At 64.8% G+C, this 13,465-nt stretch overlaps 1 protein-coding gene across 1 annotated transcript; it reads left to right on the top strand.

Annotated features, from left to right (window-relative positions):
• Positions 1-1,199: 1,199 nt before the first annotated feature.
• On the top strand, positions 1,200-9,452 carry HPX (hemopexin). The gene is made up of 10 exons (XM_062590002.1): positions 1,200-1,264; positions 1,396-1,466; positions 1,867-1,964; positions 3,260-3,403; positions 4,080-4,233; positions 6,178-6,390; positions 6,980-7,096; positions 7,619-7,749; positions 8,808-8,952; positions 9,121-9,452. Exons 1-10 carry the CDS (start codon positions 1,200-1,202, stop codon positions 9,345-9,347), a joined length of 1,365 nt encoding a protein of 454 aa, XP_062445986.1. The 3' UTR covers positions 9,348-9,452.
• The last annotated feature ends 4,013 nt before the right edge of the window (positions 9,453-13,465 follow it).

Here is a 13,465-nt window from a genome sequence, read left to right as displayed (position 1 = left end):
GTGCCTGTTCCTCCCCATGGGATCTGCTCCCCACATGTGGGGGTGCCCATTCCTCCCCATCAGACCTGCTCCACACACGTGGAGGGGCCTGTTCCTACCCATGGGATATGCAACCCAAGTGAAGTGCATGCCTACCCTGTCCCCTGAGACATGTAATCCATGGGGCAAGCTCCAGGGCTGGTGGTGCTAGTCAGGGCTGGGTGTTTGTCCCCTTCCCATCCCCATCCTTATCCTTATCCCTAACCCCATCGCTGTCCCCATCCCCATTCCCAGCTCCATCCCCATTCCTGTTCCTGTCCCCGTCCTGCCAGGGCTGGTGGCCAGAGCAAACAGCTGCCGTGGGGCCAAGCCAAGGCTGTTCCCAGCAGTGGGGCTGGTGGGTGGGGGCATGCTGGGAAGGAGCTGAGCTGGTGCCAGCCTGGGTCAGCTGCACCCAGTGTCCTCACCCTGGCACCCCACATCTAGGGGTCTGAGACCTAGTCCTGCCCCATGGGGGTCTGCCCCCCACTGGCGTCTGACCCCCATTCCTGTTTGCCTCATTGGGGTCTAACCCCCATCCTCATCCCTGTCCCAAGGGGATGTGAGTCCCATCAGTGTCTAAACTCCAGCCCCATCCCTGCCCCATGGGGGTATGAGCCCCATCCCTATCCCTGCTGCACTGGGGTCTGAACCTCAACCCCATCCCTGCTCCATGTTGGCCAGAGCCCCATCCCTTTCCCTACCCCATGGGGGTCTGAGTCCCATGAGGGTCTGAGCCCCATCCCTGTCCCTACCCCATGGGGATCTGAGCCCCATCCCTAACCCTGCCAATGGGGTCTGAGTCCCATCCTTAGTCCTGCCCCATGGGGGCTGTAGCCCCATCCCCATCCCTGCCTCATGGGGGGCTGTGCACCGTGGAGTGTGAGCCCTCTCCCCCTTTCTGCCTCATGGCAGTGGGTGTGGGGTGCAGGCCACTGCACCCCCATCAGCTCAGGAATCTGGGTCAAAGTTCAGCGATGGGGCTGGGGTTGGGGTGGGGGCTCCTTGAGGGCTGATGTGGGGCTGGGCTGTCCCCAAGCTGTTCCCCGTCCCTGCGTGCCCCCCGGCGGGGTGGGCAAAGGTTGTAGGGCGGTGCAGATTGAGCAATGCGGCTGAGCAGGTTGTGCAATGGGTGCTCTGCCCCATATAGGGCCAGCAGCAGCATGAGTCCCAGCCCCACCATGCACGGACCCATAGCTGCCCTCTGCCTGGCCTGGGCCCTGGCCCTGGGGTGCGCCCGGCCCCTGTGAGTGTGGGGCAGGGGGGATGTGGGGCAGGGGGCTGCATGGGGCAGGGGGCTATGGGGCAGGGGCTGTATGCTGGTGAGGGGTGCATGCCCTGCCCCATATGTGGCCCCATGGTGCTGCCTGTTCCCAGGACCCACGAGAAACCTGGGGCAGTCGGAGTGGGCCCCCACCATGTGGCCGAGCCCCCCAGCAATGACACTGGTGAGAGCATATCATCAGGGAAAGGAGGAGGTGCAGCGGTGTGGGGCACAGAGGGGTGTAAGGCGTGGAGGGATGTGTGGGGCTCCTAGGTGTGTGTGCACCATGGGGAGCTGTTCAGTGCCTGTGGGGTGCCATGGGGCATAGTGGGGTTTCTGTGGGATGCTCTTGGGTGTGGTGGAGTGCCATGGGGCACTGAGGGGAATGGGGTGGCACCAAGAGTGGTGTGGGGTGCCATGGGGCATCATGGGTGCTATGGAGTGCCGTGGGACACTGTGAGTGCTGTGGGGTGCTGTGGGTGGTATGGTGAGGGGTGACATGGCTGCTGTGGAGCACCATGGGGTGCTGTGGGATGCTGTGGGGCAGCGCCGCGCCCCCCCACAGTGCTGACCCACGGCAGCAGGGCTGTCGGAGCTGTGCGGAGATGGGGACGGGGACGGTGGCGGCCTCGACGCGGTGACGCTCAGCGCCAACGGCACCATGCTACTTTTCCGAGGTGGGGCCAGAGGAGATGGGGTGTGGGTCAGGGCCAGGCTCCTGGGGGCAGACAGGGGCAGTGGGGGGCAGTGTGGGTGTGGGGTGGGGGGAAAAGCAGGGCACATGGGAGGCAGTGGGGAAGGAGGTGGTGGGGCAGGCAGGGGCAGTGGGGGGCAGTGGGGGTTGGGGGGTGGGGGGAAAGCAGGGCACATGGGCGGCAGTAGGGAATGGGGTGGGGGGACAGGCAGGGGCAGTGGGGGACAGTGGGGGTTGGGGGGTGGGGGGAAAGCAGGGCACATGGGGGCAGTGGGGAAGGGGGTGGTGGGGCAGGCAGGGGCAGTGGGGGGCAGTGGGGGTGCAGGGTGGGGGGAAAGCAGGGCACATGGGGGGGCAGTGGGGAAGGGGGTGGTGGGGCAGGCAGGGGCAGTGTGGGTGCGGGGTGGGGGGAAAGCAGGGCACATGGGGGGCAGTGGGGAAGGGGGTGGTGGGGCAGGCAGGGGCAGTGGGGGGCAGTGGGGGTGCAGGGTGGGGGGAAAGCAGGGCACATGGGGGGGCAGTGGGGAAGGGAGTGGTGGGGCAGGCAGGGGCAGTGTGGGTGCGGGGTGGGGGGAAAGCAGGGCACATGGGGGGCAGTGGGGAAGGGGGTGGTGGGGCAGGCAGGGGCAGTGGGGGGCAGTGGGGGTGCAGGGTGGGGGGAAAGCAGGGCACATGGGGGGGCAGTGGGGAAGGGAGTGGTGGGGCAGGCAGGGGCAGTGTGGGTGCAGGGTGGGGGGAAAGCAGGGCACATGGGGGGGCAGTGGGGAAGGGGGTGGTGGGGCAGGCAGGGGCAGTGTGGGTGCGGGGTGGGGGGAAAGCAGGGCACACGGGGGGCAGTGGGGAAGGGGTGGTGGGGCAGACAGGGGCAGTGGGGGGCAGTGGGGGTTGGGGGGTGGGGGGAAAGCAGGGCACATGGGCGGCAGTAGGGAATGGGGTGGGGGGACAGGCAGGGGCAGTGGGGTGTGGGGCAGGCAGGGACAGTGGGACATGGGGGGCAGGCAAGGCGCACGAGGGAGCTGTGGGGGCAGGCAGAAGCAGTGGGGTGGGGGGCTATGGGGCAGGCAGGGTATGTGAGGGGGCTGTGGGGCAGGTAATGGGGCAGGGGCCATGGGGCAGCATGAGGCCAGTCCGACGGGGCCCGGGAGCAGCGCGAGGCTGGTCCAGGGGGGCCGTGGGGCAGCGTGAGGTCGGTCGGGGGGGGCCCGGGAGCAGTGCGAGGCTGGTCCACGCGGGCCGTGGGGCAGGACGCTGTGGGTCCATCGCGCTCCTGCTGCGCAGGCGAGGAGGTGTGGGAACGGTCGAGGAGGGGCCTCCAGCGCCGGCCGCTGGCCGCATTCTGGCCGGAGCTGGGGGGCCCCGTGCAGGCGGCGCTGTGCATCCACCGGCGGAAGGACCCCCAGGAGCACGACAGCCTCTACCTCTTCCAGGCACGGCCGCCCCACGGCGCCGCGGTGGGCTGGGGGCTGCCCCCCAGCGGGCAGCTCCCGGCGCTGACAAGTCCTGGCTCTCAGGGCAGCGAGGTGGCCCCGCTGCCCTGGCCTCCTGGGCTACTCTAGGGGCTGGCCCAGGGAGGGCCGGTCCTGTGGGGCGGGATGGGATGGGTGGCCCCAGGGTTCTGATCCTGTGGGTCTGGCCAGGGTGGTCTTGTCCTGTGGGTCTCTCTGGGGCTGGTCCCTAAGGGGCTGGTCCTGTGGGTCTGGCCAGGGTGGGTCCCAGCAGGTCTGGCCTGGGTGGTCATGTCCTATGGGGGGGTGGGTCACCCTGTGGGTCTGTCTGGGGCTGACCCCTGTGGGGCTGGTGGTCTGGAGGGGCTGGTCCCGGGGGCGGGGGGCACCTGACTTAGGTGAGTGGTCTGGTGGGGCTGTCCCCATGGGACTATCCCTGTGGGGCTGCTCCCGGTGTGGCTGTCCCTGCGGGGTTGCTCCTATTGGGACTGGTCCAAGGTGGGGGCTGTCCCCATGGGGCTGCTCCCACTGTGGCTGGCCCCACGGGTTTGTTCTCAGTGGGGCTGGTCCCCAGTGGGGCTGGCCCCATGGAGCCGTGCCCCAGGTCTCGCCCCAGGGGTCTGTCCCTGGAGTTCTCATGCCATGGGGTGCATTGCAGGGCGAGCAGGTGTGGGCCTACGCCGGGGGTCAGCTCCGGGCCGGCTTCCCGCAGCGGGTGGGGGACGTGTTCCCGGGCATCCCCGGGGGGCTGGACGCCGCTGTGGAGTGCCACCCCGAGGAGTGCCGCGGCGAGAGCATCCTCTTCTTCAAGGGTGCGCCCCATGGCCGGAGGCGGGGACGGGGGGCTCAGGAGGAGGGGGTGGCAGAGAGGCCACCATGGGGGGCAACTGTGAGGCAACTGGGTGAGGTGGGGCAGGGGTCACCGGGGGCTGTGGAGGGGCAGCTGCAGGGTGGCTGGGTGAGGTGGGGCAGGGGTCAATGTGGGGTGCGGAGAGGCGGCCGTGAGGCAGCTGGGTGAGGCGGGGCGGGGGATGCTGTGGGGCACAGAAGGGCTGCAGGTGGCTTGGCAGCAGAGGGGCTGGGGCAGGTGATGTGGTGTTGCACTGCAGTGTGTCTCGCTGCGCTGCGCCGTGCCAGCTGCGGGCTGTGCCGTGCCACACTGCGCTGTGCCGTGCTGCGCCGTGCCAGCTGCGGGCTGTGCCGTGCCACGCTGCGCTGTGCCGTGCCATGCTGTGCTGCATCGTGCTGTGCCGTGCCAGCTGCGGGCTGTGCCATGCCATGCTGTGCTGCATCGTGCTGCGCCGTGCCAGCTGCGGGCTGTGCCGTGCCACGCTGCGCTGTGCCGTGCCAGCTGCGGGCTGTGCCGTGCCACGCTGCGCTGTGCCGTGCTGCGCCGTGCCAGCTGCGGGCTGTGCCGTGCCACGCTGCGCTGTGCCGTGCTGCGCCGTGCCAGCTGCGGGCTGTGCTGTGCCACACTGCGCTGTGCCGTGCTGCGCCGTGCCAGCTGCGGGCTGTGCCGTGCCATGCTGTGCTGCATCGTGCTGCACCGTGCCAGCTGCGGGCTGTGCCGTGCCACGCTGCGCTGTGCCGTGCTGCGCCGTGCCAGCTGCGGGCTGTGCCGTGCCACGCTGCGCTGTGCCGTGCCAGCTGCGGGCTGTGCCGTGCCATGCTGTGCTGCATCGTGCTGCACCGTGCCAGCTGCGGGCTGTGCCGTGCCACGCTGCGCTGTGCCGTGCTGCGCCGTGCCAGCTGCGGGCTGTGCCGTGCCATGCTGTGCTGCATCGTGCTGCACCGTGCCAGCTGCGGGCTGTGCCGTGCCACGCTGCGCTGTGCCGTGCTGCGCCGTGCCAGCTGCGGGCTGTGCCGTGCCACGCTGCGCTGTGCCGTGCCAGCTGCGGGCTGTGCCGTGCCATGCTGTGCTGCATCGTGCTGCACCGTGCCAGCTGCGGGCTGTGCCGTGCCACACTGCGCTGTGCCGTGCTGCGCCGTGCCAGCTGCGGGCTGTGCCGTGCCATGCTGCGCTGTGCCGTGCCAGCTGCGGGCTGTGCCGTGCCACACTGCGCTGTGCCGTGCTGCACCGTGCCAGCTGCGGGCTGTGCCGTGCCACGCTGCGCTGTGCCGTGCCAGCTGCGGGCTGTGCCGTGCCACACTGCGCTGTGCCGTGCTGCGCCGTGCCAGCTGCGGGCTGTGCCGTGCCACGCTGCGCTGTGCCGTGCCAGCTGCGGGCTGTGCCGTGCCATGCTGTGCTGCATCGTGCTGCACCGTGCCAGCTGCGGGCTGTGCCGTGCCACGCTGCGCTGTGCCGTGCCAGCTGCGGGCTGTGCCGTGCCACACTGCGCTGTGCCGTGCTGCGCCGTGCCAGCTGCGGGCTGTGCCGTGCCACGCTGCGCTGTGCCGTGCCAGCTGCGGGCTGTGCCGTGCCATGCTGTGCTGCATCGTGCTGCACCGTGCCAGCTGCGGGCTGTGCCGTGCCACGCTGTGCTGTGCCGTGCCAGCTGCGGGTTGTGCCGTGCCACGCTGCGCTGCACCGTGCTGCGCCGTGCCAGCTGCGGGCTGTGCCGTGCCACGCTGCGCTGTGCCGTGCCAGCTGCGGGCTGTGCCGTGCCACGCTGCGCTGTGCCGTGCTGCACCGTGCCAGCTGCGGGCTGTGCCGTGCCACGCTGCGCTGTGCCGTGCCAGCTGCGGGCTGCGCCGTGCCATGCTGCACTGCACCATACTGCACTGCACCGTGCCAGCTGTGCCATCCATTCACGCAGGGGACACAGTGTACTCCTTTGACCTGGAGCTGCGGGTGGCCAAGCAGCGCTCGTGGCTGGCGCTGCAGCCCTGCACGGCGGCCCTGCGCTGGCTGGAGCGATATTACTGCCTCCACGGCACCAGCTTCCAGCGCTTCAACCCTGTCACTGGCGAGGTGCCCCCTGGCTACCCCCGCGACATCCGTGACTACTTCATACCCTGCCCTGGCCGAGGTGAGGGCCCAGGCATTTTCCCAGGGACCCACATCCTGGGAATGCATCCCAGAGACTCATCATGAGGACCTGCATCCTGGGAATGCATCTCAGGGACTGCATCCTGGGGACCTACACCTTGAGTCAACAAGATAACTCAGGGACAAGTCCCAGAAACCCACATGTTGGGCACCCACACCCTAGGGACCTGTCTCAGAGACCTGCATCCCAGAGACCTACATGCTGGGGATGCATCCCAAGGGGGCACAGCCTGGGTTCCCTGCACCTGGAGAACCTAACCTGGGGAAGTTGCTCTAGATTCCCCACACCAATACCATGCACCCTGAAGACCCCTCTAAGGGACTCCCCATGGGGACCTGCACCCTGGGTACCATCCCAGAAATCCCATCCCACAGGGCCCTGAGCCCCATGTGCTGGGGCTCCCAGCACCACAGCTGCCCAGGGCTCCCCAGCCCTGCAGCAGGGACCCAGCAGGCCGCCCCAGGGTCCAACACCTCCAGCCCTCAGCTGCCCCCGTGGGCCTGCCCCCCACGTCCCCTGGGCCCTGGCTGGACTGGTCCCCGTGCCCAGCACCACAGCTCTCCTGCAGGTCATGGGTACACGGGTCCTGGGAACAAGTCGCAGGAGGCTGCTGGTGACCGCTGCAGTGAGCGCCCCTTCGACGCCTTCGCCTCTGACGACGCTGGCCGCATATATGCCTTCCGCGGTGAGGGGGTGGTGGGTGGGGGGGGGCAGGGGCTATGGGGCAGGGCAATGCCTGTGGGCAGTGCTATGGGGCTGGGGGCTATGGTGCAGGGCACTGCCTATGGGCAATGCAGGGGCTGGTAGGTTTGGCACTGGAGTGGGCAGTGCTGTTGCGCCATGGGGCTGTGGGGTCCTGGAGTGCACGGTGCCATGGGGCTGAGGTTTGTGGGGCTGGGCAGTGCCATGGGGCCACTCTAGGGCACGTGGTGCTGTGGGGCTGGGGGCCACGGGGCTGGGCAGTGCTGTTGGGCCCTGATGGTATGATGCTGTGGGGCTGTGAGGCCAGGCAGCGCTCTGGGGCCCTGGTTGTATGACGCCATGGGGCTGGGCCATGGGGCTGGGTAGCTCAGCCTGATTATATGATGCTGTAGGACTTGGGGCGGAGCAGCACTGTGGGGCACTGTTTGTGTGACACTGTGGTGCTATGGGGCCACGACATGTGGCGCCGTGGGTCGGGGTACGTGGCACTGACAGCCCCCTGCAGGTGGGCAGTACTTTCGCCTGGACTCCCAGCGGGACGGCTGGCACGCCTGGCCCCTGGGACACGCGTGGCCAGAGCTGCAGGGAGAGGTGGACGCAGCCTTTGCCTGGGACAAGAAGATGTACCTGATACAGGTCCGCATGGGGGCCAGCATCACGGGGCCCAGTCCCATGGGCCTCTGCCAGGTCCTGGCCGACCCTGTGGCTGGCCAGCCCACAGGAACTGCCAGTCACCCTGTGCCAGCTTCTGCCCCAAGACATGGGGCAGCTCAGGGATGTCAGCCCTGAGACACAGAGCAGCTCAGGGACATCACCTCTGAGACACAGAGCAGCTCAGGAACGTCACCCTCAAGGACCAGAGCAAGTTGGGGACATAATCCCTGAGACATGCGGCAGCTCAGGAACGTTGACCTTGGGGATGGAGACAGCTAGGGGACATCACTCCTGAGACATGGGACAGCTAGGGGATATCACCAGAAGAATTGGACACATTATCCCGAGACACAGGGCAGCTTGAGGACATCACCTTTAAGAACAGGAGCAGCTTGGGGACATCAAACCCGGGCACCAGGGAAGCTTGAAGGTGTCAACCCCAAACAAGGGGCAGCTGAGGGACCTCACCTTCAGAACAAGGCATCATCCTTGGTGACCAGGGCAGCTCAGGAACATTGAGCTTGGGGACTAGGACAGCTTGAAGATCTTTCCCTTGAGACATGGGCACCTTGGGGATGCAGCCTCCCCCAGCAAGGCAGCTCAGGGATGTCATCTCCAAGACATGGTGCATCTTGGGCACATCACGTTCAGGGATCAGGGCAGCTCAGGAACATCATTCTTGGGGACCAGGGCATTTTGCAGACATCTCTCCTGAGACATGAGCAGCTCTGGGATGCAGCAGGATGGCAGAGCACCCCTCCTCCTGCCCCGGTCCCACAGCCTGTACTGCTCTCCACCTCGGCCCATGGTGCAAAGCAGCCATGGGCCCTTCCCCACCCCGTATCATCCCCAGGCTTGACCTGGCCTGGCCAGGTGCTCTGGAAGGCCGATCCTCCACCAGCCCTGCCCACCTGTGCCCTGGCCAGCTCCACACTTGTCCCTGGCTATACTGTGTCCATCTCACACTCAGACCTGACTACCCCACACTGGGTCATCCAGTGCCCATCTCACCCAGTCCCCCTATCCCCGGCTCTCTGCAGGGCTCTCAGGTCTCCATCTACCTCTCGGACCAGGGCTACAAGCGGGTGGAGGGGTACCCGCGGGCCCTTCACGACGAGCTGGGCATCACCAGTGTAGATGCTGCCTTCACCTGCCCCGACTCCGAAAAGCTCTACGTCATCTCAGGTGGGCAGCAGGGGGCCGGACGCCTGGGTCCCTCCTGTATCTGGGATGGGAGCAGGTTGTGGGCATGCACTCAGGGGGGCTCAGGATGGCAGTGCCTATCCATGGGACTGGGGCCACATGGGGGGCGATGGGTGTGGCACCAGCGCTGACAGGCGGTTCTGCTGGCAGGGAACAGCATCCGGCTGGTGGACCTGAAGGAGACGCCACGGCGTGCCGAAGTGGCAGTGCTCCTGCCCCATGCGCATGTCGACGGCGCCCTGTGCACCGCCAATGGCGTCTTCCTCTTCCATGGCCCCAACTACCACCAGTACCAGAGTGTGGCCGAGCTGACAGGGGCCAGCCAGCCTGCCCCGCCGCGCAACATCAGCGTCGACTTCTTCCAGTGCCCCCAGTAATGGGGGATGCCCCTGGAAGCCTGGGTCCCCTGTGGCAGCCTGCAGAAAGCCGAGACTCATCTGGCCCCTGCCCACCTGTGTCTGTGCAGCCAATAAAGCCAGAGGCACCCCAGAGCTCCCAACGTGGTCTGTCTGGGGGGTGTCGGGAGAGAGGGGGTAGTACAGCTGGGATGCAGCTGCCCTGTGCCACCTCAGCTATGTTCCCATTCCTGTGCCAGGGCCTTGGCCCGGGCAGCCGGCACAGCTTTCCCAATCTCCTCAGGATTCCTGTAGCCACCTGGCCTGTGCAGGGCTGGATAGCACCAGCATGGCCACTGCAGCGTCCTTGCATGGTGCCGTGTCTGCATCCAGCAGCGCCGGCCCCACCAGCGGCTGTCCTGCACTGCCCCAGCTTCTGGCGCTGTGCTGTGCCTGCAGCTGGGCCTCAGTGCAGCAGCACTGCCCCAGGGCAGGGCCCCACTGGGCTCCAGGAGCCTGCGCTTGGCCCTGCGGGGGACAGGGCCACCAGGCTGTGTGCAGCCTATGGCTTGCACTGCGCAGCCTTGCGCTGCACGGCTGTGGGGCTGCACTTTCACCACTCTTTCACTGCATCTGCCGTGCCTGGCCTTACTCTGCATGGCCATGGGGCTGCACATCCACTGCCCTTACACTGCCTGCACTGCATGGCCTTAGACTGCACAACCCTACAACTCTGCCTGCCCTGCACTCCACTACATCTGCCCTGCCCAGCCTTGCACTACATGGTGTCAGGGCTGCACTTCCACTGCCCTTCACTGCATCTGCCCTCCATGGTCTCGTACTGCATGGTCCCTGTGCTGCGCCTCCACTGCCCTTACGCTGTGTCTGTGCTGCATGGTATGTGCTGTGCCGTGCACTGCATGACCCCTGTGCTACATCTACACTGCAGTTACACTGCACCTACCTGCCCTGCCCCCATCCCTGCCACTCAGAGCGGGTGAAAGCACCCAGCAGGGGCAGTGGGGCAGGACCTCAGTGGATGCAGGTGCATCCTGGGCTCTACTGGGCTGTACCGGGCTGCATTGTACTGTGCCACGCTATGCCATGCCATGCTGCAGACACAGGCCCATGCTGTGCCTTACTGCATTGTGTCACACTGCAATGGGCTGTACCATGTTCTACTGTAATGTGCTGAGCTGCACTGTGCCCTGCTGTACAGTGCCATGACATATTCTGCTATACCATACTGTACCTTGTCATACTGTACCAGGCTGTAATGTGCCGAGCTGCACCGTGCCCTGCTGTATTGCGCTGTGCCATAACATGCCGTACCACACTGCACTGTTTGCCACCATTCCACACTGTGCTATACTGCTCTGTGCTGTATCATGCAGTACCGTGCCATGCTGCAATGTCCTGTGCCATGCCATCCTGCTCCATGCCACGCTGCACCGCACTGTTCTGTGCTGTGCCATTCCCTGATGTGTTGTTCTGCACTCTCCTGTGTCGTGTCATTCCATGCTGTTCTGTACCGCAGTGTCTTATTCCTTGCTGTGCTGTTCCACGCCATTCCGTGCCATACCATATCACAGCATGTACCGTTCTGTGCTGCTCTGTGACATGATGTTCCAATCCATGCTGTACTACACAAACCTGTGCTGCACTGTGCTATTCCATGTCAATCTGTTGTGCTCTCCTGTGCCATGCCGTCTCATTCCATGCCGTATCATTGCATCCTGTGCTGTACTATTCCAAGCTGTTCTCTGCCATGCCTTTCCATGCCATGCTGTACCTCTCTGTCCTGTACCATGCTGTGCCACTCCATATAGCACTGTGGTGTTCTATGCTGTACCAACCCATTCTGTGCCATTCTGTGCTGTTCGGTGTTGTGCTGCTCAGTGCCCTGTCTGCCCTTGCTGCACTGTGCTCTTCCGTGCTGTGCCATACCGTGATGTGCTGCTGCACAGTGCTGTGCCATACTGTGCCCTGTCTGCCCTTGCTGCACTGTGCCATGTCATTCTGTGCCGCACTGTGCAGGTCTGTCCCACTCTACCATATGTTGCTATATTGTATGTTACTGTACCGTGCTGTGCCATGCGTCACTGCACCACCCCCTTCCTGCTCTGCGCCTTTCCACTCTGGCCTGTGCTGTGCCATACTGCGTTCTTCTGGACATACTGTGCCGTTCAGTGCCATGCTGCGCCATACTATGCCATATGATGCTGTGCTGCTATGCACCATTTGGCACTGTACCATGCCATCCTGCCTTGTACTATGCTACACTCTACAAGGCTGTGTTGGTCTGTACCATCGTGTGCTACACCATGCTGTTCTGTGCCATACTGTACTGTGCCACACCATTACATACTGTACTTTCAGCGTCATGCCATGTCGTGCTGTGCTGTACTGTATCGTGCTGTACTGTGCCATTTGGTGCCATGTTGTTCTGTTCTGTGTTGTACTGTACCATACTGTAGTTACATATTATACCCTTCAGTGCTGTTCTGTACCATGCTGAACCACGTTGTTACTTACTGTACTGTTTGGTGCTGTTCTGTGCTGTATCATACTGTACTGTGCCATCCCGTTACATATGGTACCATCTGGTGCTGTTCTGTATCGTGCTGTGCAGTACTGTATCGTGCCATTCTGCTACTTACTGTACTATTTGGTGCTACTTGTACTGTACTACTACTTGTATTGTACTGTTACATACTGTACCGTTCCATGCCATTCTGCACCGTACTGTTCTGCACCGTGCTGTGCCATACCATTACATACCGTACCGTTTGGTGCTACTCTGCACTGTGCTGTGCCATACTGTTATGTCTTGTAGTGTTTGGTGCTGCTCCATACTGTGCTGTGCCGTACTGTTACACACCATACTGTTTGGTGCTGTTCTGCACCGTGCTGTACTGTACCGTTATGTCCTGTACTGTTCAGTGCTGCTTCGTATCGTGCTATGCTGTACTGTTATTTACCATACCATTTGGTTCTGTTCTGCACCGTGCTGTACCGTACTGTCAGGTACTATACCGTCCAGTGCTGTATTGCACCGTGCTGTGCCGTACTGTTATGCACTGTACCATTTGGTGCTGCTCCGCACTGTGCCGCGCTGTACTGTTACGTACTGTGCTGCTACACACTGTACCATTTGGTGCTGTTCTGCACTGTGCCATGCTGTACTGTTATGTACTACACCGTTTGGTGACGCTCCGCACTGTGCAGTGCCATACGTACTGTGCTGCGCTGTTCCGTACTAGCCAGTTTTTTGCTGTTCCATGCTGTGCTGTACATCACCGTGACATGCCCTACCATTACACACTGTTATGGTCTGTACCCTTCAGAGCCGCTCCGTGCTGCTGTGCTGTACTCTGCCAGGCTGTGCCATATTGCACCATGCCGTACCGTTACACACCGTGCTGTTCCGCACCGATCCGCCCAGCTCTGTGCTGTAAAGGGTCATGACAGACTGTCACGCACAACACTGTCCAGCACTCTTCCACGCCCTTCTGTGCCTTCATTGCCGTCACTGGGCTGTGACGGACTGCCTCATATTGCACCCTTCTGTCCCGCCCTGTGCTATTCTATGCCATGCTGGACTATTATGCATTGCATCCTTCTGCTCTGGTCCATGCCAGGCTGGGCCGTGCCGCACCGCTCCGCGCTGTGCCGGCCTGGGCCGTGCCGCACCGCTCCGTGCTGTGCCGGCCTGGGCCGTGCCGGGCCGTGCCGCACCGCTCCGTGCTGTGCCGGGCTGGGCCGTGCCGCACCGCTCCGTGCTGTGCCGGCCTGGGCCGTGCCGCACCGCTCCGCGCTGTGCCGGCCTGGGCCGTGCCGGGCCGTGCCGCACCGCTCCGCGCTGTGCCGGCCTGGGCCGTGCCGCACCGCTCCGTGCTGTGCCGGCCTGGGCCGTGCCGCACCGCTCCGCACTGTGCCGGCCTGGGCCGTGCCGCACCGCTCCGCGCTGTGCCGGGCTGGGCCGTGCCGCACCGCTCCGCGCTGTGCCGGCCTGGGCCGTGCCGCACCGCTCCGCGCTGTGCCGGGCTGGGCCGTGCCGGGCCGTGCCGCACCGCTCCGCGCTGTGCCAGGCTGGGCCGTGCCGCACCGCTCCGCGCTGTGCCGGCCTGGGTCGTGCCGCACCGCTCCGCGCTGTGCCG

Source organism: Rhea pennata, chromosome 1, assembly GCF_028389875.1.
Source record: "Rhea pennata isolate bPtePen1 chromosome 1, bPtePen1.pri, whole genome shotgun sequence".
Taxonomy (NCBI): domain Eukaryota; kingdom Metazoa; phylum Chordata; class Aves; order Rheiformes; family Rheidae; genus Rhea; species Rhea pennata.
The sequence above is the reverse complement of the archived record's forward strand: the minus strand, read 5'-3'. Positions and strand labels throughout refer to the sequence as shown.